This window comes from Aquila chrysaetos, chromosome 3, assembly GCF_900496995.4.
Source record: "Aquila chrysaetos chrysaetos chromosome 3, bAquChr1.4, whole genome shotgun sequence".
In the NCBI taxonomy this organism is placed as follows: domain Eukaryota; kingdom Metazoa; phylum Chordata; class Aves; order Accipitriformes; family Accipitridae; genus Aquila; species Aquila chrysaetos.
In genome coordinates, this window is record NC_044006.1 from 48,690,031 (window position 1) to 48,711,589 (window position 21,559).

The 21,559-nt window shown below is 37.0% G+C and overlaps 1 protein-coding gene and 1 long non-coding RNA gene across 9 annotated transcripts in view; one reads left to right on the top strand and one right to left on the bottom strand.

Moving 5' to 3' along the window:
- Positions 1-21,559, top strand: part of THSD7A (thrombospondin type 1 domain containing 7A) — a 308,856-nt gene that overhangs the window by 282,918 nt on the left and 4,379 nt on the right. For 3 of the 5 annotated variants that reach the window (XM_030008044.1, XM_030008046.1, XM_030008045.1), the window contains 9 exons: positions 86-201; positions 5,541-5,658; positions 8,996-9,141; positions 9,710-9,884; positions 11,991-12,164; positions 13,190-13,285; positions 16,290-16,372; positions 16,711-16,921; positions 20,362-20,449. In XM_030008044.1, the coding sequence (XP_029863904.1) occupies positions 86-201; positions 5,541-5,658; positions 8,996-9,141; positions 9,710-9,884; positions 11,991-12,164; positions 13,190-13,285; positions 16,290-16,372; positions 16,711-16,921; positions 20,362-20,449 (1,207 nt within the window). The remainder of the gene's footprint in view (positions 1-85; positions 202-5,540; positions 5,659-8,995; positions 9,142-9,709; positions 9,885-11,990; positions 12,165-13,189; positions 13,286-16,289; positions 16,373-16,710; positions 16,922-20,361; positions 20,450-21,559) is intronic. The other 2 variants (XM_030008047.1, XM_030008048.1) reach the window with 2 other exon arrangements.
- The window catches only part of LOC115338940, a 41,468-nt gene continuing 29,161 nt past the window's right edge, over positions 9,253-21,559 (bottom strand). For all 4 annotated transcript variants that reach the window (XR_003922574.1, XR_003922575.1, XR_003922576.1 and 1 more), the window contains 4 exons: positions 19,997-20,173; positions 16,565-16,807; positions 12,040-12,195; positions 9,253-9,807 (listed from right to left, as the gene is read on the bottom strand). This is a non-coding gene — a long non-coding RNA (uncharacterized LOC115338940). The remainder of the gene's footprint in view (positions 9,808-12,039; positions 12,196-16,564; positions 16,808-19,996; positions 20,174-21,559) is intronic.

Sequence of the window (21,559 nt, forward strand, 5' to 3'; positions counted from 1 at the left end):
ATCAGAATTAGAATTAGGTGGGACATTGGATCATTATGAGTTTTATCTGAAATGTCTGCTATGCTAATTAATTCCTTATTTTCAGACTGGAGCACATGTCAGCTCAGTGAGAAGGCTGTCTGTGGTAATGGTATCAAAACACGGATGCTTGACTGTGTTCGCAGTGATGGCAAATCAGTTGACCTGAAGTACTGTGAAGAGGTGAGTTGGGTACCTGTGAGTAAGCTCCCTTCTAATGGTGCTAATTAATACTGAGCCAGCTGAGCTATACGGCTTGTAACCCATCCTCGCCAGATGTTTTGCAACACCATTCATGGATTGTTAAGTACCTCTGAAATGAACTGTGCCTTCAACAGTGATTTTTATACAATTTCCTTCGGTTACTTTGAAGTGCCTCCATGAACGTATGCGAATTATTATGTCCAGAAGGAAATGACTTAGAAACAATAATTAATAAAGTAGAATAAAGGTAATAAATCTTAATCAGAACACTAATCATCATTCTAATTTGATACAATTTCTGCATGGAGCCTTGGACAGCTGCCAGTATCAATCATTTACTCAATGTGTTGGAATATTTCTCACGTGACATTCTGCAGCTGGGCTGAATGCTAACTTCTTGTATCCAGCTGTGTAATGCAAAAGATACCCAAGCTAGTGTGAAAAAATGTGCAGCATGAATGCAATATTAAATAGGAGCATATATGGAGAACTAACTAGCAAACTGGAGCCCTTAAATTTTGAAAGAGCCATTTTGCAAATGTTCAAACTACCTTCAAACTTGACAGCACTCATTTTCTGACATTTTTTGTGTTGGTCTTAATGTTTTGAATTGCATGGAGATAGTAATGTGAAGGAAAATGGGAAGACAACACCAACTGCTACATTAAGGGCAATCCTAGGTGTGTTTCTGATGGAAAGTAACTGAACTTATTTCAGCTGCCATTCCCACACCACCTTGACATCAGAAACAAAATCACTTGCAATGGGGGACAAAGGTGGAGTGGCTTCCACAGCAGCTTTGGTACCAACATCTTTTCTGTTGGACCTTCCTGGCTAGTAGCTGGTCTTCAGGATGTGCCCATAGAGAAGAGTTTCATCAGAAGTGCAGGGAGTCAGGAATGTACTCATCATGTACTTTGGACTATAGTTTTGTACTGGTGTATCTGACATACATAGGCTTCTCCAACCCCCTCCAACATCCTGGATTCCTGAATCCATAAGTTCTTAGCAAAGGCAGGAGGTTTCAGCTGAGGCTGGCACCCAACTTTTGTCCCAGGTTTCTCCTTCACACATAGTTCTTGGGTTTATAATCAAATCTAATAATTTGATCATTTATGTCCCAGGAAAAAACTCAGGATCTGGCTACCTACCAGCAAGTTCTGTGAAGTTAACAGGGGAATGCATTAATGTGTTCTGTTAATGTTTTAATGCGTTAAAAGAAAAAAAAATTGGCTCTTGGGTTATTTGTAAGAGACTACAATATTGATTAATTCATACTAAGACATGATATAAAATATCCATCCACATGAATATTTCAATAGAAAAAAATATGCTTTATTAGATTTAAGGGGAAATATATTTCTTTTACCATAAAGCCAAGAAATGATTCCTGTTGTTAGCCAAAGATTTTGAGCAACATTTAGAACAAATGATTACATTTTACACTGAAATCTCATTGCAGAAACCTCTGGAGCTTTCCTGCATTTAAAAAATGACAGTTTATTACTCAGAGAAATAATAAGGGCAAGAAGATAGTATCTCAAAAGCTACTTGCCATAAATGACTGGCCAGCAGACATCACTGCAGTTGGGTCCTGGCTTTATCAGCAACCACTGTGATACAGTCTTATTTGCCCTTTTGATTTGCTAGGCCATATAGAGATAAATCTTCCTGTAGAAAGCTCTGATCCACTCCCCAGTCACACTGTTAAGACTATTTGTTGAATTATGGATGTGTAAGCAGTGGTACGACAAGGTCAAAGGCTGATCCAATAACTGTGAGAAGTAAAACCTGTTAACCTGATTAACAAGAAAGCCAAGCTGTTCAGATCTTACCAGACCCTTCACTCTAAGGATGTGAAAGCCAACTCTGTGACCTTCTGGGTCATGAGAGGAGAGCATTCAAGAAATTACCAAATTGTGAATACATACTACGTACTTCTTATTAATCTAATCACAGATGATCCTTCAGGGTGGGTTTTTTTTGCTGTGTTTTTGCATTATAAGGGCAGTGCAGGAAGATTATGTGAAGTTCAAACTAAGGTGCATGTGGATAGAAAAGTTGATGGTAAAAGAAAGATGAAATAATTTTGTAATGACTTAGCTAATGGAATTTCCCCTGGTGTATCATAAACCTTTATACTAGATGTCGGAATAAAACAAGAGTTTTGTTTAATTTATATGTAGATACATTTACAGAATTATGATTCTAATTATTATATGCAAAGAAGAGTGATCAGAATAGCTAAACCTATCCTGATCCCTAAGAAGTGAAGCTGCCTGACTGCAATGTCTGAGTTCCTATATAATATGTGGTTCAAGAAACTAATAAAAGCCATATATAAAAAAACCTCTCATGCTGTCTTTTAACTGTCACCATCTCCAGGTGTGAGCATCAGCGTAGTTAAATACTAACATTTCTTCCGAGCCCATGTGTTCTGGTTTCCTGAAGCATCCATATGCTCTTGAGTTTGTTTCAGTCAATCAGCTAATGAAGCTAGCCAGTCATCCTCATTACTGCCAGGATAAATCAATTTCTAGAGCTTATTTCCAAGTCCTTGTTATGTTAACATAGTTCCCTTCAAACTCTCAAGGCACAGTAATACTGGATTACTTGGTCTCTAACTCTACAAAATTAGCACATCATAAGAACTCAGCTTGTCTTTTCCTTGAGTATTTGAAAATCAAATCACCTAAAGCAAGCTGGTCCTGGTCGTATTCATATTTATGGGATTATTTTTATTCATTTACCTTCAATTAAAGATCAGAAAAGCCTAGAAACCAGCAGTTTTGTCTGCATTAGAAAGCAAACTTTTCTGTTTTATTGGCAAATAGTCTGCTTGTCAGATTACATGATTAACCTCCAGCAGAGGTTAATCTGTGGTGCCAAACATTCCTATAAACAAATACAGACACTTTTTGTGGATCACAGCGTTTGTAGAGCACGCTGGTGTGGCAGCCTGCTGCTCCTGGCATGTGTGACCAGGAGTACAGGGTGCTCAGCAGTAGCTTTCAATGTAACTCCTCCAGTACTTGCCATTCTCGATTCAGAAACCACAACTCAGGCAGAACAGAGGGTCTTTCAGGTAAGGGAGCTACTGAACACTTTTCCAAATGTTTTCTAAGCTTTTCAAGGTGAACTGTGGTTCATCAATTGAAGGAAGGGGAGGGATGAGAAAAGAACATGTGATTAATATCAAATTGCAGCCTGCCAATTCTTCCCCAAATCTATTTCAGCAGCACTTCAGTATCTAAAATATGCAAGTGGCACATCACTGTGGGTAATCCAGCCTTCAGCTTTCTCCTCTCCCCTTTAATATCTCTCTTGGGCTTTTCCTTCTCTAGCTGCCAAAGTCCGGCTGAGAAGGCCAGTCTTGAAAGAGAGCAGTCATGTTTCTATAATTGGCAGGAGTCAGTTCAGCTGGCTCAGAAGATTTGACCCAAATATAAACTTTGAAGATGGTTCTCTAGTTTCCTGATTATCCAAACTCCAGATCATACAAAGGTTTCAGGTGTTGCCTGTGTGCAATAGCTGGATAATCAAGGTTATACTGCACCACAGAGAAAACCCAATAACTTGTTCTTTGATGTATAAAACACAACAGAGGTCTAAAACCTCATTTGTCTCAATAAATGGCACTGCAAATGCAAACTTAAGACTTAGTGAGTCTATCAGGGTGAGACATTTCCAGTACTTGTGGTAGCTTATTTATGGAGGACATGTTAATGTTGTGCCTAATTACTGCTCTATGCTTGCATTTAGTAGGAAATAGTGTTTTTATTTCCTTTTTAAAGTCTTAACTGCTGGTTTTATGTCATTAACCTTTCTAGTCATTAAAATAAATAGGTTTTGAAATGTTTAGTTTGCTTTTAAAAAAAACCAACTCTGTGGGGATTTTATCTACTTAAAGATATCCACAACCTCCTGGGATTCTGAAAGGCCTCAGTGATGATCAAGGTCCACTGGTGATGGCCAATGAAGAGGACAGTCTTTTATGCTGCAGATCTGTTCATATTGGCAGGACTGATTTTCTTTCATGTTTTATATCATACACAATATAATCGAGCTATCCTAACGCATTCTGAAGCTGTGCAGGCTTCCGGGATTATTATTGTCATGCTAATATTTTTGCCATCAGTTGTATTCCATCTTGCATCATATATTCTCATGTGTGTTAGTGAGAATATCTCTTTTCTTCCTTGGATGGGGAAAATCTGGAGCATGGGAGTTTATAAGAACATAGAAATGGCTTTACAGGATCAGATCAAAGGACCATGTAGCCACTGTGCCGTCTCCAAACATGGCCATAAAACTCTTCCTTCCCTGTGGGCATTCCATCGTTTGTTAGTGTTAGGCTGGCTCCTGTCTGGAGAAGAGCTCAGTACAGAATGTATTTTTGGGAAAACATGTGAGTCTGGCTATTTTCTGTGTCCTCTTCTCTCATACTCCTCCAGCATTTGCAGCTTGTACTTTAGGGATGTTAGAGGATTCTGCTTTTTGCAAAGCTGTTCAGAAAAACATGTAAAGCTGTATTTTTTTTTAAGAGCAAATAATTGTCAATGTCATGTCAGTATTTTTGCATACAGTAGAATGGATAGCATAATATATATAATAAACTTACACACCATGTTAGGGAAAAACCAAGCGAGAGGCATAAGCAGATGCCTCAGGAAGAGTAAGGAGGACAGACATACACAAGTTTCCATCTACTCCTCTCACAGCCTCCACCTGTTTTCAGCTCTTGGACAGTATTTGCCCGATGTAGTTTCTATGTTTTCAAAAATTCAGATTTCTCTTCCATTAACTTGTTCAGTCTCTCCTGAGCTTCTGTAAACTTTAAGCATCTGCAACATCCTCTGACAAATAAACTGACTACCTAGTGCAAATTCATCCTCCTCCTTTTCTTAGTTTTGTACCTGGCTCCTAGCATCACTTGAATTCAGCTGTTAATAGCTGTTGATAGTTCAGTATTTTTATATTCCTATTTCAAAATACTGTATTGATACTTCATAAATTACTTTGTCCTTCACCTATTGTATAAAGTAATACTGTAGAACCGAAGCCCTCCATTTATAGGCTCTAATTTAGAAAATAATTGATGAAAATAGGATTTAAACATGTACTTAAAAATCAGCATATGCACTAGGACTGTCTTGAAGTGAGATTTTTAAATGTCCCAATTGCTACTTTTTATTTAGTAATGTCTTCATGCCTGCTTAAAGCTTTAGTTGTCTCAGATTCACCATATCCAAATGCATACCCCGCACCAGTGACACAGACTGGGTGTTACGTGCTGATCATTGAATATTTTCTTTTAGCTTGGTTTGGAGAAGACATGGCAAATGAATACATCCTGTGTGGTGGAATGCCCTGTGAACTGTCAGCTCTCTGACTGGTCCCCTTGGTCTGAGTGCTCCCAAACATGTGGCCTTACAGGTCAGTATGTACCTTTGGCATATTTTAAAGACTGAGCTTTTTTTTTTTTTTTTTTCTTTACTAAAAGCAATAATATCTCTATTCACAGAACTAGAAAATTTAGCTAGCTAGAGAGAGCGATGGGGATCTAAATCAGCCTTATTCATGGAAATAATATGCTTCAGTGAGACTGTACTCACTGAAGATAATGAGAATTTGGCCCAGAATAGTTTCTGACTCTGAGAACAAAGTGAGATATGATGAATGATATATTGAGACAAAAATAAACACTGATGTCAATATTTATTTTTTAGACAGAGGGGGGAGGAAGAGAAAGGAGGGATTTCCTCTTGAGTTTCATTAGTGGTGAGTTTAGAACAACATAACTTGTAGAAGAGCACAATTATTAAAACCAACAAATTTACTCACCGCAGAATTCCATATTTTTAAACACAGAAACTGGGCAGGGGCACAAGTTAATTTCAATGTGATCACATTAATTTGCTTTTTCACAAAATGTTGCTAACCAGTATCTAAGCTTTTTTAAATCAAATCTATGTCAGAGAATGGTTATCAAAGGCACATTCTAGTTATGGAAGAACTCTTGTTATTTACTTGCACTGATATATCTCAGAATAAGGACCTGAAAGCACCATTGTGCCAGGCAACTAAGGTATACAGGCTACTGAAAGAGGAGGGTAGAAGCCCATCTATAATGCCTCTTCATTCTGTCATCATGTCTGGAAAATGTCACTACAGATATTGGATGGTTAGTAGTATATGGAATCCAATTTCAACTGCTAGGCTCAGAGTAAAAGGATATTGCATCTTTTTCTGTTCCTTGGGGAGTGCACCAGAGGGAAAAGGTCTAGGCAAAAACATCTGAAAGCTCTGGCCACCTCAGAATCCCAACAGGAAGACCTGTGGATTTTTTAATGATAACAGTTAATAATTTGATACTGCAGTATCTAATAATGTAATAATGTTTCAGTTCTTTGAACTTCTCTTAAAGCATGACTTCTACGTTCAAATAATCTACACTTCTATATTCAAAGTAATCCTCACAGTGAGAGCTGAACTAACATCTCTGTTGAAGGCTTAAATATGTTGCCAGATTTTCCTTTACAAGCTTCTGTTTATATAAAAGACCTGAACAATTGACCTGATATTTTTCTGAATGAGAATTATTGTTGCTTTTTCAAAATATGAAGGTGGGTCACTATCTGAAATCTCTGTGCTTTGCAAATATAGAATTTACTTGTAGAAGTGAGAAAATTTGTTTTAAATTGTAATGTAAAATACCTTTCAAATTTTCAGTGTTTTTAACAGATGATGGCAACTTCACATGTAAGCCTTGAAGCTGTAATTTTCCTATTAGGCAGGAAGTTGGAAGTAACTGCTGTTTTTCAATAAGTAATTGTCCTGGTTTCAGCTGGGATAAAGTTAATTGTCTTCCTAGTAGCTGGTACAGTGTTATGTTTTGGGTTCAGTATGCAAAGAATGTTGATAACACTGATGCTTTCAGTTGTTGCTAAATAGTGTTTAGTCTAAAGTCAAGGATTTTTCAGCTTCTCAAGCCCACCCAGCGAGAAAGCTGGAGGGGCACAAGAAGTTGGCACAGGACACAGCCAGGGCAGCTGACCCAAACTGGCCAACAGGGTATTCCATACCATGGGACGTCACATCTAGTATAGAAACTGGGGGGAGTGGGGGCCGGGGGAATCGCCGCTTGGGGATTTACTGGGCATCGATCGGTGGGTGGTGAGCAATTGCACTGCGCATCATCTGTATATTCCAATACTTTTATTATTACTGCTGTCATTTTATTAGTGTTATCATTATCATTATTAGTTTCTTCTGTTCTATTAAACTGTTCTTATCTCAACCCATGAGTTTTACTTCTTTTCCCAATTTTCTCCCCCATCCCACTGGTGCGTGGTGCTTAGTTGCTGGCTGGGGTTAAACCACGACAGTAATAACCATCTAATAAACCCAGTGACCACAAAGCTGAACTGCTTTTGTGCAGCCATGCAAATACCCATAAAGTTGAGGAAGAATTCTGTATGTAAGAATTCTGCTCGTTGCTGTTCTTTGGGTTTTTTTTTTCTCCAATACTTTTCAAGAAAATCTTTTTTCTCCTGTGACATCTCAGTTGGAGCAGCTGTGAATCCAAGAACGATGAGGCTTCACTTGGCAAACATCTTTCTAGCTAGCTGCTGTGAACACAGCTGTCTGGGAGATTGATACAGTTCTGCTGCATCATGGCTTGTGTAGCTTGCTCTCAGCAAAAGATTCATGTCATGATCATTAGGGTGTTCAATTCCAAATGCATCAGATTGAAATGTGGAATTAAAGATGAATTGTTTTGGCCAGCCAACATCAGATGTTATGTAGGTAAATCTGTGTAATGACTGAGTGTATTATAAGCCTCAGTATACAAATCTAAATATATACATCTTATTTCAGATTTGGTTCATATGTTTATCTATATATAGATTAAAATACCACAGCTGTGTTGGTTTTGTGGAAGCCTTTGTGAGGTGCCAACTCTAGAGCAACCACTTTACCACTACTTCTGGTACACAAAAAATTTTTTGGTTATATCATGCAACCTCTCTGTGATGAAGCATAATGGTCTAATATCCACTGCAAGATGAAAGAAGCAGAAATTGCTGAAAGGATAAAAATGTCTTCCTCTTTATGTTTATGTAAGTATTTGAAATAGAACCTGTATCTCAGTGATGCTGGGTAGCGTGCTACTCATGGTTGAAGAGAAGATTAATGTTGAATAAGCCTATTGTATTTTCATTTTCTTTGGGCCTGAGTGAAGAATCCTCCTCCTGCAAAATCTGCATGTCACGTTATCCAGACAGAAAGTGAGGGAAAGTTGCAAGCTGTTTCTGGTTGCTGGAATCAGACAATCATAGGACACGCGATTCTGTATTAACTCAGGGAAGAACCGAACATGTTGGTCTCTTCTAGCAGCAAACTCCAGATGAGGAGCCGGAATCTCCACTGAAGCGCCACAAACATATTGCCACATTCAGAAAGAGTATTTTTCCGCAGGCTTCTGAACTAGGGAATTACTACTGTTGTTTGCTGTTACAGGAGCAATCTGAAATCCTAATCAGACATCCTCCTGCACTTCTTGCAGTACAAACAAATGATAGAATATAAAGTGTCTGACTTGGAAAATATAAATCCATATAACAGACAAGAGCCAACAGATCAGCTTTACAATCCAATTTGTCAAAAGTGGAAAAAATTACTTCATTCAAACACAGCACTTGAACCATCTTGAGGAATAAATCAGTCTAACCACTTTGTTGTTAGTTATATTGCTGTTTCTTATTTACAGGAAAAATGATCAGAAGAAGGACCATAAATCAGCCATTTCAGGGTGATGGGAGGCCTTGCCCTTCTCAGATGGAGCAATTCAAACCCTGTCCAGTAAAACCTTGTTATCGATGGCAATACGGTCAATGGTCTGCATGCAAAGTAGAGGTAAAAGCAGTATGGGACATTGAAGTTATGGAGTTTGTATATCTAGGCATATTTGTGATATGCTCAGATACCTGCTTCATAACACAGTAAACAATTTGCTTCCACCTCTTATACAAAAACTAAAGATTTATTCTTATAGCTTATATTTGTCAACAGATACAACAATGTCCTACAGATATTCAAAGTATAAATGTAAACTTTGGTACCCGAGCAGCATCTTTGCTAATAATTGAAATCCTTCTATTGTAAAAGAATATTTGTGGAAATAGATTGGCATCCTAGAAGAGATCTCCACTTGAGATACTGCTGTGGTTGGAATGCAAAGGCATAATTGGCTCCATACTTTAAGAGACAGTAGTAGCAGCCAGCAGAATTTTGGGGTTGTTTTTTTATGTTTGTTTGTTTCAGAAGTAATGAACAATGTCTTCCCCCCCCCCCCCCCCCCCCCCCCACTGGAATGAATAAGTAGTTAAGCAAAAAATAATAGGAGACAGTGTGACATGTAGCTCAGATCTAGTTTTTTGGCACTTTCTTCTGTCCACCATCCATGTATGTCCTCCTTCCCCAGGATGCTCAATGTGGAGAGGGAACACGAGTGAGGAACATTTCCTGTGTGGTGTTTGATGGATCCACTGAAGATGTTGGCAAAGTAGTAGATGAGGAATTCTGTGGAGAAATAGAGCCTATTATAGATGGTAATAAGAAGATGATACTTGAGGAAACCTGCACTGTCCCTTGTCCAGGTAACAAAGCTATTCAAATAAATGTTGCAGTTCAAGATTGGTTGGGTATCATTACACTTATCAGTGCCTAGCATTAGCCACAGGCAATTAAATATTTTTCGCATGCTTTACTGATTGGATTCTTCCATCAGATGACCAACAGAGTTACTTTCTGGTAGTGGCTTCATGACAATAAATCAATTAGAAAAAACACCAGATTTTAAATTTTATAAAAGACATGTTTCAGTCACAGATTGTACCTAATAAGAACACATTTTTTCACAAAATCTTTTGAAATAAAACTTGTGTTTATAAGAAAGAGTGTTGTTTTACAGCTAAATATTTGCTTTAAGTGCTTAGATCACCTAACAGCTTTATTAATACTTTTAATTGGCTAAGAACTTGATGCCTTTTATGGGTGTCTAAGGAAGCTAAGCTAGGGAGTCTTATTTTTTTGCTTAAAGAGGCTATTCCAAATGAAACTAATATTTTGATCTCTGAGAAAATGTGAATGTTTCTAGCTGTTTAACTCACTGGACATGACATGCACTATCATTGCCCTTGTAGACTGAATCCAAAGGAGCTGTTATAAATGATTGGGTCCATGACCCTCATACTGAGAAGGATTAAGAGCCTATAACAGCTGTTTAATTTCCAGTAAAACTCCTCCAGTTCATTTCAAACACTTATTTGTAGAATTTGAAGTATATTGCTGTTGTTCAGTAAAGTTATTAGTGATGTATCTTCAGAAGTAGTAATTAAGTCCTTCAGTTCTAATGTAGCTATTATTCCATACCAGTACTCTGTTTTGTTCTCTTGCAACTCTCCTCTTTCCAAGAATTTTTTTCTAGTTCATTTCAGATTGGACTGATGGTAACATTGCCTCAATAAATAGAAAATAATCAAAATCAGAGAGGCTTCCATCACTGCTTTGTGCACAGCATTCCAATCGCATGATTTTCACATATTTTTACTTATTAAATGAAAATTGGAAGAATAAAAAGCTTGTAGTTATGTTTTCTTGTGAGTCAAATTTATAACAAAAAAATATAGCTGCTTACTGCTCACTTTTAAAATTTTGCTGAACAGGAACCTGTTCTTCAACAATCTCGCATTTAGCCAGCAAGAATAACTGCCCTGTGGGGATGTGCTAATGATACCCTCCAACTAATGTTTCCAAAAATCACTACTTGTTTTCCTATTATGTGTACATCAGTTCTTCAATTATTCATTTCTTTGCATGCTTTCCTAATGTTGGCAAATAAAATTCCTTCATTAATCAGGCATCTGGTCAACACAGTACTGATTATATCTGTCATCAGTATAATGCAAGGTAGCATGAATTTTTAATACCTCTTTCACTGAAATAATGAGAACTAAGAGGTTTATTTATGAGTCTGTGCACAGTCTAGTCCCATTTTCTACTGCAGTTTTAACAAAATGGTCTCTTTGTGTTGTGCCTCAGATCTTCCTTAAATGTTCTTTGGCCAATCATGCTAATTAGTGTCATTAGTATAATTTTATTTTTCAGTTTTACACTCTAAGATAAAATTCTACAAATCTCTATTATCCTAACATGAAATAGCCAGAGCAGACATTTTCATCACCTTCCCATTTCCCTTTCTTGCAGAGAATGTTCCAGCAGTTGCTTCTACTGTCTGTTTAGAGAAATTCTGCATGAGGATAAGCAACAATTAATCTTTTTAAAACGAGACAATGTTTCCTTTTTCTAAGATCAAAGAAGAATTGTGAACAAATATATAAATTTAGCACAAGGCATACGGTGCACAATACCCTAAAATTTACAAAAATCCAGACAGGGCGGAATGTTCCTCAGAAATTCAAAATGAGAGTGATCTTAGGAATGCTACAGGAAACTACCCTGCTTTAGAACAAATAGGCTTTTGTATAATCTTTTTATTACTATTTTCGATTGCACAGATATTCAGAGAGTGTCAAAAGATTTTCTTCTCTTAAGTATAAGTCATGTTAAAAAGAGGAACAAAAGGAACTATAAAGAGGGAAAATTAAGAAACCAGATTTGGACATTTTTTCCTAAGATATATTTGGTGCAAAAAACTCTTCACATATGATTATCAGTCATCTTATAAAATTGCTATTTGACAGGGGACTGTTACTTAAGAGAGTGGTCAGAATGGAGCCTTTGCCAGCTAACCTGTGTTAATGGTGAGGATCTCGGCTTTGGAGGGATACAAGTCCGATCTCGGGCAGTGATCATTCAGGAATTAGAGAATCAACATCTCTGTCCAGAACAGGCTTTGGAAACAAGACCATGCAATGGTAAGCACCAAAATACACATCAGTCCACTTCCTGTAAGAAAGAAATACAGAACAACAACAGTTTTACTTTCTTTCTGTTCATGGTATCAAATTTAGGCAAATATGGATTTGATAGACATGGAAGTGCACTTAAATTTTTGTTTTCCGGATACCAACTGTAAACAGAAAAACATTCAAATGCTGACTATAATTATGTTATCACTTTAAACACAATCTTTGGAGAATTGATGATCCTTTTTTAATAATGAAATTTCTTTTTATGATATGGGAAAAAATAGTTGCCTTATCTGCTTGATAACATTAATAAAGAGAAATCTTTAAGTTTTGATACATAACCAAATTCAGATTTCTCTCTACCCTTTGAATTGTTAATCGCATGGCAATGACATTAAAAACTCTCAGGCATGCTTACCACTGGTACTGGACAAAGTATCTAAGAAAAGTAATTTCCTGTACAGACATTTCTTGTCCATTCAGAGGCCAGACAGATCAAGCAAAAAGAAATTTTACATTTACAAGGCAGCTAAGGTGCAGAAGGACTTCATGATTTGCCCCAGGCCATATGAGAGGTGTACAGCAGAGCTGTGAAGCTAAATGCAGCCCAGGCCACTTCACCAAGCATTGGAGCATTGCCTGAAGCTTAGTGTTACCAGGAAAGGAACCTGACTCCTACATGAGTTTTGTGCAACAGATGGGCTACAACCATTATGAGGTTATTGGAAATGTCTGTTTTGCCCATTAACTACATTAGGCTTACTCCATGAACAATGTGTACAACCATTATAGTTAGTGTCTGGGACACATCTGGTCTATTCTGTATGTATCCAGCAAGGGCAGGAGACCTTCGGGCCTCCCATGTGTGCAGTGCACACTTCTAAGTTGCTGGGTGAAGGAGGAAGGGGCCTACTTAGCCATAAAAGCCGTTAAACATAATGAGTATGGTCTACTGATGAGTGTAGCTGCCACCAGTGGTAGCCTAAAATCTTGTCATCAAAATTCTTGAAAAGTGGATGTTCTCTGTGTAGATGGCCAGTGCTATGAATACAAGTGGATGGCTAGCCCATGGAAGGGATCTTCTCGAACCGTATGGTGCCAAAGGTCAGATGGTTTAAACGTCACAGGTAACTACTCTTTTTGTATACACAAAAAAGCCTGGAAAACAGGTGGATGATGACTTTTCCCAAGAGATGGAAATTTTTTTCTTAAAAGAATCTGCTAAAGACAGACACTTGTTCCTGATGTATGAATCAACGTGCTGTTGTCTTGAATCATCATGTTTTTGCATACTAAAGATGTAATTTCTTTTCCAGAATTAAGCAACATGTAATGCTAAAAACAAATATAAATATTATCTTCTGTACTGGATCTGGACTGTTTTACATTGCTTATTTCTTTTACCAGAGACATCTTTACACTTCTAAATTTAGGGTTTCAGATTTCAAGCCCTACAACAAATAGAACTTTTATGTATTAAAGTTCATTTCAGTGCCTATACAGAGGCAGAGAGATGCAAATCTTGATATAATGCATATATCTCCTTAAAATTGCAAAATACCAAATTTTAATAAATGTGCTGATATAAGTTTATTCCTTTACTTCAATGACATAAACCTATAGCAGGATACTTTAGTGGACAGCTATGGGATGTAGTTAGTTTTTGTGCAAACCAAAGCACAAAACATCATGAGTTAAGAATGACTGAGGTCTCCAAATTCAAGAAAATCTTCATATATATCTATTTATATGAATTTATTTATCAGAATTAGGGATTCATTTAAACTAAGAGTTATGCATTTGTTGTTTAAGTAATTTTTATATCAGCCCAGGGGAGAGTAAGAGGATCCCAGAGATTGTAAGCACATCCTCAATGCCAGCCACTGTCAGGTTAGTCACAGGAGGGGAGCTCTAATTCATGGACTGCCAATACAATTCTTCTTGATGATGGAAACCACCACTACTGTCTGTTGTAACAGTAGAAATAAATATCTGTATTATTTTTACAAGGTTTTGAAATAGTACTTAATACCCCAAAGTCTCTTTTGCAAGTGTCACCTTGTGCTGTAAGAATATTAAAACGCATCATCTTCACAACAAATGCAACAGGGCATTATTTATGCACCTTGATTGCTTCCTGCCTAGCTAAGATGCTTGTATGGTAAGTAAAACTCTAAGTAAGAATTCTTATTGAGATGAATATATGATATTATCTATTAAAGGTCCTACAGGATTTCAAAATAAATAGTGTCTTGGTGATTATGGCTCTGAGATGTTAAAATCAGAGTATTCATAAATCACAGTCAGTCACATCAAAATAATAGTTTGTTCTGATGTGACTGAATACCGCCACGTGATAAATTCCAAGAAAGACAAGTGTATGAATATGTGTTGTTAGCAGATTTTTCATGATAGGACCTCCTAGGCAGACTAACCTCGGACCTATATTGTATCTCTTTTTTCAGAGTTTGTTTGTACATGGTTTTAAAGCTGTAGTAACTTTCTGATTTGAAATGAAGACTAGTTCAAAATTCCAGACACTATGTAATCACCTGTTTCCATGCAATGCAAAACTGTATTTTTCATATGTTCCTGATAGTTTTCAAACAAAACACTTAAGTATAATGTTCTGCGAGAACTTCTCTGCATGAAGTATACAGTTGTGAACCAGATTGTAATTTACATTTGAACTTTTTTTTGAAAGTGGTTTGTATAAACTACGGTATTTAAGAGCTCAAACTGACAGATGCACATACAGGATTGATTTAAATGGAGATTACCTATTTTGATCTAGAATCAAACCATATCTCTGATTACTGTGTTCCTTTGCTGCCTTATTGCTGCACATTTGGCTCTAACATAGCGTATTGTAATTCAGACATTATCAAATTTTTATTATGAGTCCTGTTGGTATTTTAAGGCCTTTACTTACTTACCTGCATAATATTATTGTGCTGAATAGTTCTTTTTTACTTGAAGGTGTTGTTTCCCATGGGTGATGAGGCAACTCTTTCCTTCTGCAGCTTCCTTGGATGGCTGATATTTTATTACATAGATTCCCACAGGCATGTGATTTGTATGCTAGGATGTATGATTTTGCTTTCTGGGGGTGGGGAAAACTTATGGCAATTAGCAGGGTTTTCTTTGTTCTTCATTAACCATCCCATTAACACTTGGATCTATGTAACCACATCTAACTGCATCTGCGATGGTCGTGACCAACCTCAGCTTTCAGGATTTCATCATCATATCACACCAGTATAAAAATGTTATTAATTTGGGAGATGCAAGATAAGTTGTCCTGTAGCAGTATAAATTTTAACCTACATGATGCATATCCCTCTTCTGTAAGCTGGAAGGAAACCCAGGTAAATTCAAACTGATTCTAAAGTCATTCTGGCTGAAATGATAGTGAAAGCCTGATTGTGCGTATTGGTCCATAACAATAACTGCACTGTACATAAAGCTGAAGAAATGAGAACTAGGACTGTATAAAAAGGAAAAAGACTGAAACCCGCTATATGATCAGTATCATAGCATTCAGTACATGCTTTACCAATAATACTTGTTTCCTTACAAAAAATCTATCTTAGACTAGCATGAAGTGTGGCTTCATATAAGGCAAAGCTATAACGTGTAAAAGTGACTACTGAGGAGCAGCAGAAAACAGGTATCCATTCATAAACTGGATGAGTAGTTTGTTTTCAGTTTAACAGGCAAAGATATAAATCAAAAATATGCTTTTATTTTCTTTGTGGCCACAGTTTTAATATGTAAGTCACAAGGAGGGCCCTAGAGAACCAGAAATCTATTCCCTCAAGCACAACCAAACATTTAAACATTTTTTTGAGCAATCCACCAAAGGAACAAAGGGAAAAAACAAAAGGTTCACTTGCCAAACATTAGTTCTTTAAAATGTACATGAATGCAAATACATGTGCTGTATCCTTACTCTACCTATAAGAAAATACTTGGTACCAATTATCTTTCACCTTGGAATAAGAGAAGGACTCTTAAATTCAAATTAGCCATAAAATTATAATCCATGACATATTGTAGCAAGTAATGACATCAGTATTTTCATCAGTGGTGAGGTATTACCATGTCAAAATATGATTTTCTGTCCTACAGGGGGCTGTTTAGTGATGCGCCAACCAGATGCTGACAGGTCATGTAACCCACCGTGCAGTCAACCCCACGCTTACTGCAGTGAGGTATGTGCTACTGCATTGGAGCATAAAACACCCCCGTGAGGGCTTCCCACACATCTCTCTGCATTACAAAGACTACGCCAACAAAAAGTATTTTCAGAGATTTTGCTAATCATTAATTTGTTAAAATCAACCTCAGACCATTTTCTACCTTTCAATTAAATGTTGAATAATCTCTGTTCATTTGGTACAAACCTGCATAAAAATACATGAAGAGGTACTCTCCAGGCTAGTGCACATCAAAACAGTCTTCTCTTCCAGTTACCCATGTTGTTATGCTTTATAGCTCACAGGAAACTGTGTTTTTCTGCTACACAGTGTAAAACACTTGTTCCCTACAGACTAGAAGGTGCAGTTGTGAAGACGGATACACTGAAGTTATGTCCTCCGATGGCACACTCGAACAGTGCACTCTCATCCCAGTGGTGGTGATCCCCACTATGGAGGACAAAAAGGGAGATGTGAAAACCAGTCGAGCTGTGAACCCTACCCAGCCCTCCAGTAACCAGTCAGGACGAGGAAGGACCTGGTTTCTACAGCCTTTTGGGCCAGGTGAAGTCATGCAATGAGCAGTTCTTAATGCTAAGTACAGGGTCTGGCATTTACATTTTTGTGATGCCGAGGAAGAAAAGAAAAACCCTTAAATGTTCATTGAAGAAGACAGGCATCTGCCCTGACTGAAAACAAAGGAAGAGACATAAGCAAACCCCTAGCCTTCTCAGCTACTCCATCAATATATTTAATGAAATCTTGTATTGCAGAAGATATCCTTTTAATCCCTTCTACCTCTTAAAATTCACAGAAGCTATTTGAAATGTGACTCTAGAAGGGAGTTGGCTGCAAAGGTGCAAGCCAGGATATTAGATTATGCTGTCTCAACCAATAATGCTATTGACAGAGGAGTGAAAAGGTAGCACTGAAGACTGCAGAGGGCAAGGGCTGCTTAAAATTTGCAGCCGTAGCATAAATTGTAGAAAAATAATCAGTATAGATATGCTAATGCTTTTCTGCTATATCCATATTTAAACTAATTCATGTTAGACAAGAGTTACCCATATTACTGATATTTAGCATAGACATGCTCTAAGTCTCTATAGGCAATATTTGCTTTTATGATGGACCATGTTCTTTAGAGCTGAGCAAGGACTTATGTGCAAGAGTGGCAAGAAATATATTATAAGACAGTTATCCCATCAAAAATACTTTATAAAGTCCATCATGTAATCAGATTTCAGTAAATATTTCCTGGTAATATTAAGCATTGAGATAAATAAAGCTTTAATTAACAAAATACTTTCACAGAAAGGGATATGATGCTTGTCCAAAATGATAATTATATGAATAGAGCAATTGGTTATCTGAAGTGTCTTTTAAATCATATAGAGCTAAATATTGTAACACACTTGTGCCTTAGGGTATTCATTTATTTCTAAAGCTTTTATGAACGTTTTTAATCTGAAAACTGAAAACAGTATCTTTACATGCATAATCCATAAAATGCTCCAAATTGAGAACTACAGCAATACTTCTAATAAGTAGATTAAATCATGTTCGGGTTATATTTATGTTAGATCCCATTAGTCCTACTAGTATTTACTGTTATTTGTACTGTGATACTATATTTGATACCTGCAATAAAATGGTCTTTACTCCAATTAGTTAATACTTTAATCCACAATAAAAAAAAGAAAATTAAGCTTTTCTGGTCCTCCTTTAAAAAACAGCATGTTACCAAATATGTTATCTTTTACTCAATCTAGCTAACACCACCTGAAAATGCCAGAGGGTGGGTTGTAGCAGCCAGAGTGCCAAAAATAAGCAAATGTCAGACAGTCGCCTTCAACTGTTTAGGAATGTGGCTGTTCGTGTGAGCTCAGACAGGCTTTTTGGAGCAAGGAACAGTCAAGAGATTTCATGAAAACTCACCCATTTTCCAGTAATTCATATTAGGAAGGAAACATAGGTCAGCTCAGATTAAAAAAAAAACAGTATTCAATAGAACTAATACTTTATCCAGTGAAGGTATGAGCAAATGTGGAAGAAAGTGAACATTTTGCACTTCAGATGAGATTTATGCTTGATTGTTTTAATTCCAGGATTGGGAATCTATTGGAAAGGTTTTGATTTACTCTAGCATGATTATTCCTTTCCTCACAGTTTCTAAGTCTAGATGTAAAATAGTTCTTTCACTGTCTTCAACAAATTATACTGCAGTTCCAGACAGGAAGGTATTAAAACTATCCTCTTCAGGTGTCTGTGCTGATGTATTACCCGAAACAGATGAGTTTGAGATGCCAATTCCCTTGTATACTTAGAAATAATCTGTCCAGGGGGAATTCAGAAAGCCTGAGTTAAATGCCTGTAGCTGCATAATATGAATGACCTCATTAACAGAGTTCCCTGCTTTGACAAAAATAAATAAATCCATACACAAGGTAATGCCAGTCTTTTTTTCAAGGAGATAATACTATTTTAAAACAAGCAAACCCAAAACAATCCCAAGCACCTTACATTTACCAATGGAAATAAGCCAAGGAGAGAAGAAATTAACCTGTTTAGCAGTACTGAAGTCTGAATTCCTCTCATTCGTATTATCATATCATTGGATATGTCAGGTCAAATCTACTGTTCAGTTCATCTTTAATAGATCAGTTATTTCAGTTGTATCAGTTATTACCAGTTATAAAGTTTCATTAGGTTGATTAATGCAATGAAGCTAAAATGTTTTTATATTAATTAGTTTTGAACAAATTGTCCACATGACTGCGAGACTTTGCATTGCTAGAGAACAGAAAGCCTGAACTTAACTGCACAGCAATAGAGAGGTCAGCTGTGAATCTGAGCAAAGTCAGTCTGACTAATTTTTGTTATTATTACATTGTAGAAACATCAACTGCATTGATGATGCCTTTTTGTTCTACAGAGGTATCAAGACGCATTAAGTATTCAGTCAGAAAAATTTTAGCTGTGTTTGCTTACATTGAAAGTATACATGACTTCATGAAGTAAATATTTTGCCCCTTGTAAATGAAATAATTCAGCGTTTTAATGGAATTTTCATTGTCAAGGAGGTGCAACAAGGGTAGCTAACCTCCTGTAAAACAATGTTTTCAAAAAGCCATTTAGAAATTTGCAAAATGAGTCAGATAAATGTAGTGAGTCAAACAGCATGCACTGACCTTGGGTTGTGACATGCTCATTTGGGGTTCAGAGCAAAACCCTGCAGAGAAGGTCACACTGTTTTTCCTGGGAAAAGTGGGTGCATCTAGGATTAAGGCAAGCAGGAGAATGGGATGTATACCTCAGCCTGCAGGGGCATCATGTCCAAAATACAAACTGCCCAGACTGCACATAAATACAGTCCTTATTAACACAGACAGTTGTTCTATTTATGAGCATGGGTTGTCTTTTTTGGTTTGTTTTTGCTTGTTCTGTGAGAAGAAGTTGTTTTATAACAACAAAACTTGCATTTGGTAGGGGAAGAAATGGAAAAAATTATTACTTTATGTGGTAGCAAAAGTTGTGTATGTGCTGTTAAGATATAGATGAGGTAAAACATGCTAAAGGTATTTAAAAACATAAAATAAAATAGCAACAAGAATGAAAATAACAGGCAGATTGATTTACCAGAGCTACACTGGAAAGTGATGCTATGAGCACAAATAAGTCCCAGGCTGATAAGCTGCCCTGTGATCACGCTGAAGGATTGCCCGCTACCAGTGGGCCCAGGGGATGGGTTTCTGGGGGTCTCACTTGCTGCCCCTGCCCCACATCTCGGCTCTGTTTGGATTATCCAGACTTTGGCTGAAAAGCAGAACACAAGTGCACAGAGAAGATATTGCTCAGTTGTCTAATAGTATTTACTCTTATTAAGCTGTAATTGCTAGTGAAGGCATTTATTTTGGATTATAAAAGTATTTCTATACTATATCAGAACTAATAATTCCACAAGACTAACTCAAACACTACTGACTAACATTCATTCCTTTTAGATGGGAGGCTGAAGACCTGGGTTTATGGTGTAGCTGCTGGTGCATTTGTTTTACTCATCTTTATTGTTTCTATGATCTATCTAGCCTGGTGAGTTCTTTAATTATTTACAAACAAGCAGTCCCACACAGACTGTAATGCAAGAGTTTACATATGCCGCTGTAGAAACTGCAGGCACTTCTGTGAACTGCAGAGTTTAATTTTCCGTGTCCTTTTGTCCAAGCTCAGGTTAGTGGACTCTCACTATAGTCTAGATGATGGATAAACACATGCTCTCCTAAGGTTAGAACTTCTTACAAATATGGGATAGCTTAGTGTATAGTTTGTTTTTGCTCAGTTTATCCCTATTAAGAATGTACTGTGTCCATGATAATTTCATTGTGTCTGTATCACAAAATGCAGAGAGAAATAGCAAGAAGGAAATTTAGTAATCAGCAAGTTGGATTTGATGTTTGGCAGGATAGAGAGATACACAACCCCCAAAAGTCTGAAAACTTTCTCATGTGTTTTTCATACATGAAATAATATTTTGTTGAAAAATCTTAGTGCATGTGAAAGCAAGGATTTTTTGCAAGAGCATGTCACCTTTGAGAATGCTCTCCCTGAAGTTTTCTAGGTCCTGTTTGGAATTTCTGATCCAAATGACTCTGTAGGTGGCAGGTGAGGGAACTGTGGTTGTATGCATCAGGCTCTTGGCTGTACTTCATTAGTAGGCATTCAGGGGGCTTCTGGATTTGTTTGGTTTTTAATAAACCTTCCCCAAAATCTCACTTCTGTCTAAGTAAGGAACAAAATCTTTTATTTATTGAGGAAAAGAAAATGCATTAGTATACAACTCCACTGCAGATTCTTTGGACTGGAATCTGTGGCCACTGCAAGCCACTGTAACAACTGGGTTGGTAACAAAGACTTAGATTTGGGCAGCTTAAGTGACATAGTTGAGAGAAGATTTTGGACGAGACTGAGGATGCACAGACCTGGTTTAAAGAAATGCTTATATTACACTCTAAAAGAAGACAAATACTAAAGCATGCATAAACATGCATTTTCCTTTAGTAATTTTTTAAAACTGTATCAAATGAATTAGAAATACTGCTGGATTAAAATATAATTCAAGGCTAGACAAGGAATGGTTATGACTAACAACTATATCCCATTATGACTGGTTTGATTATAACATCTAGAATTAACTGTAGTCAT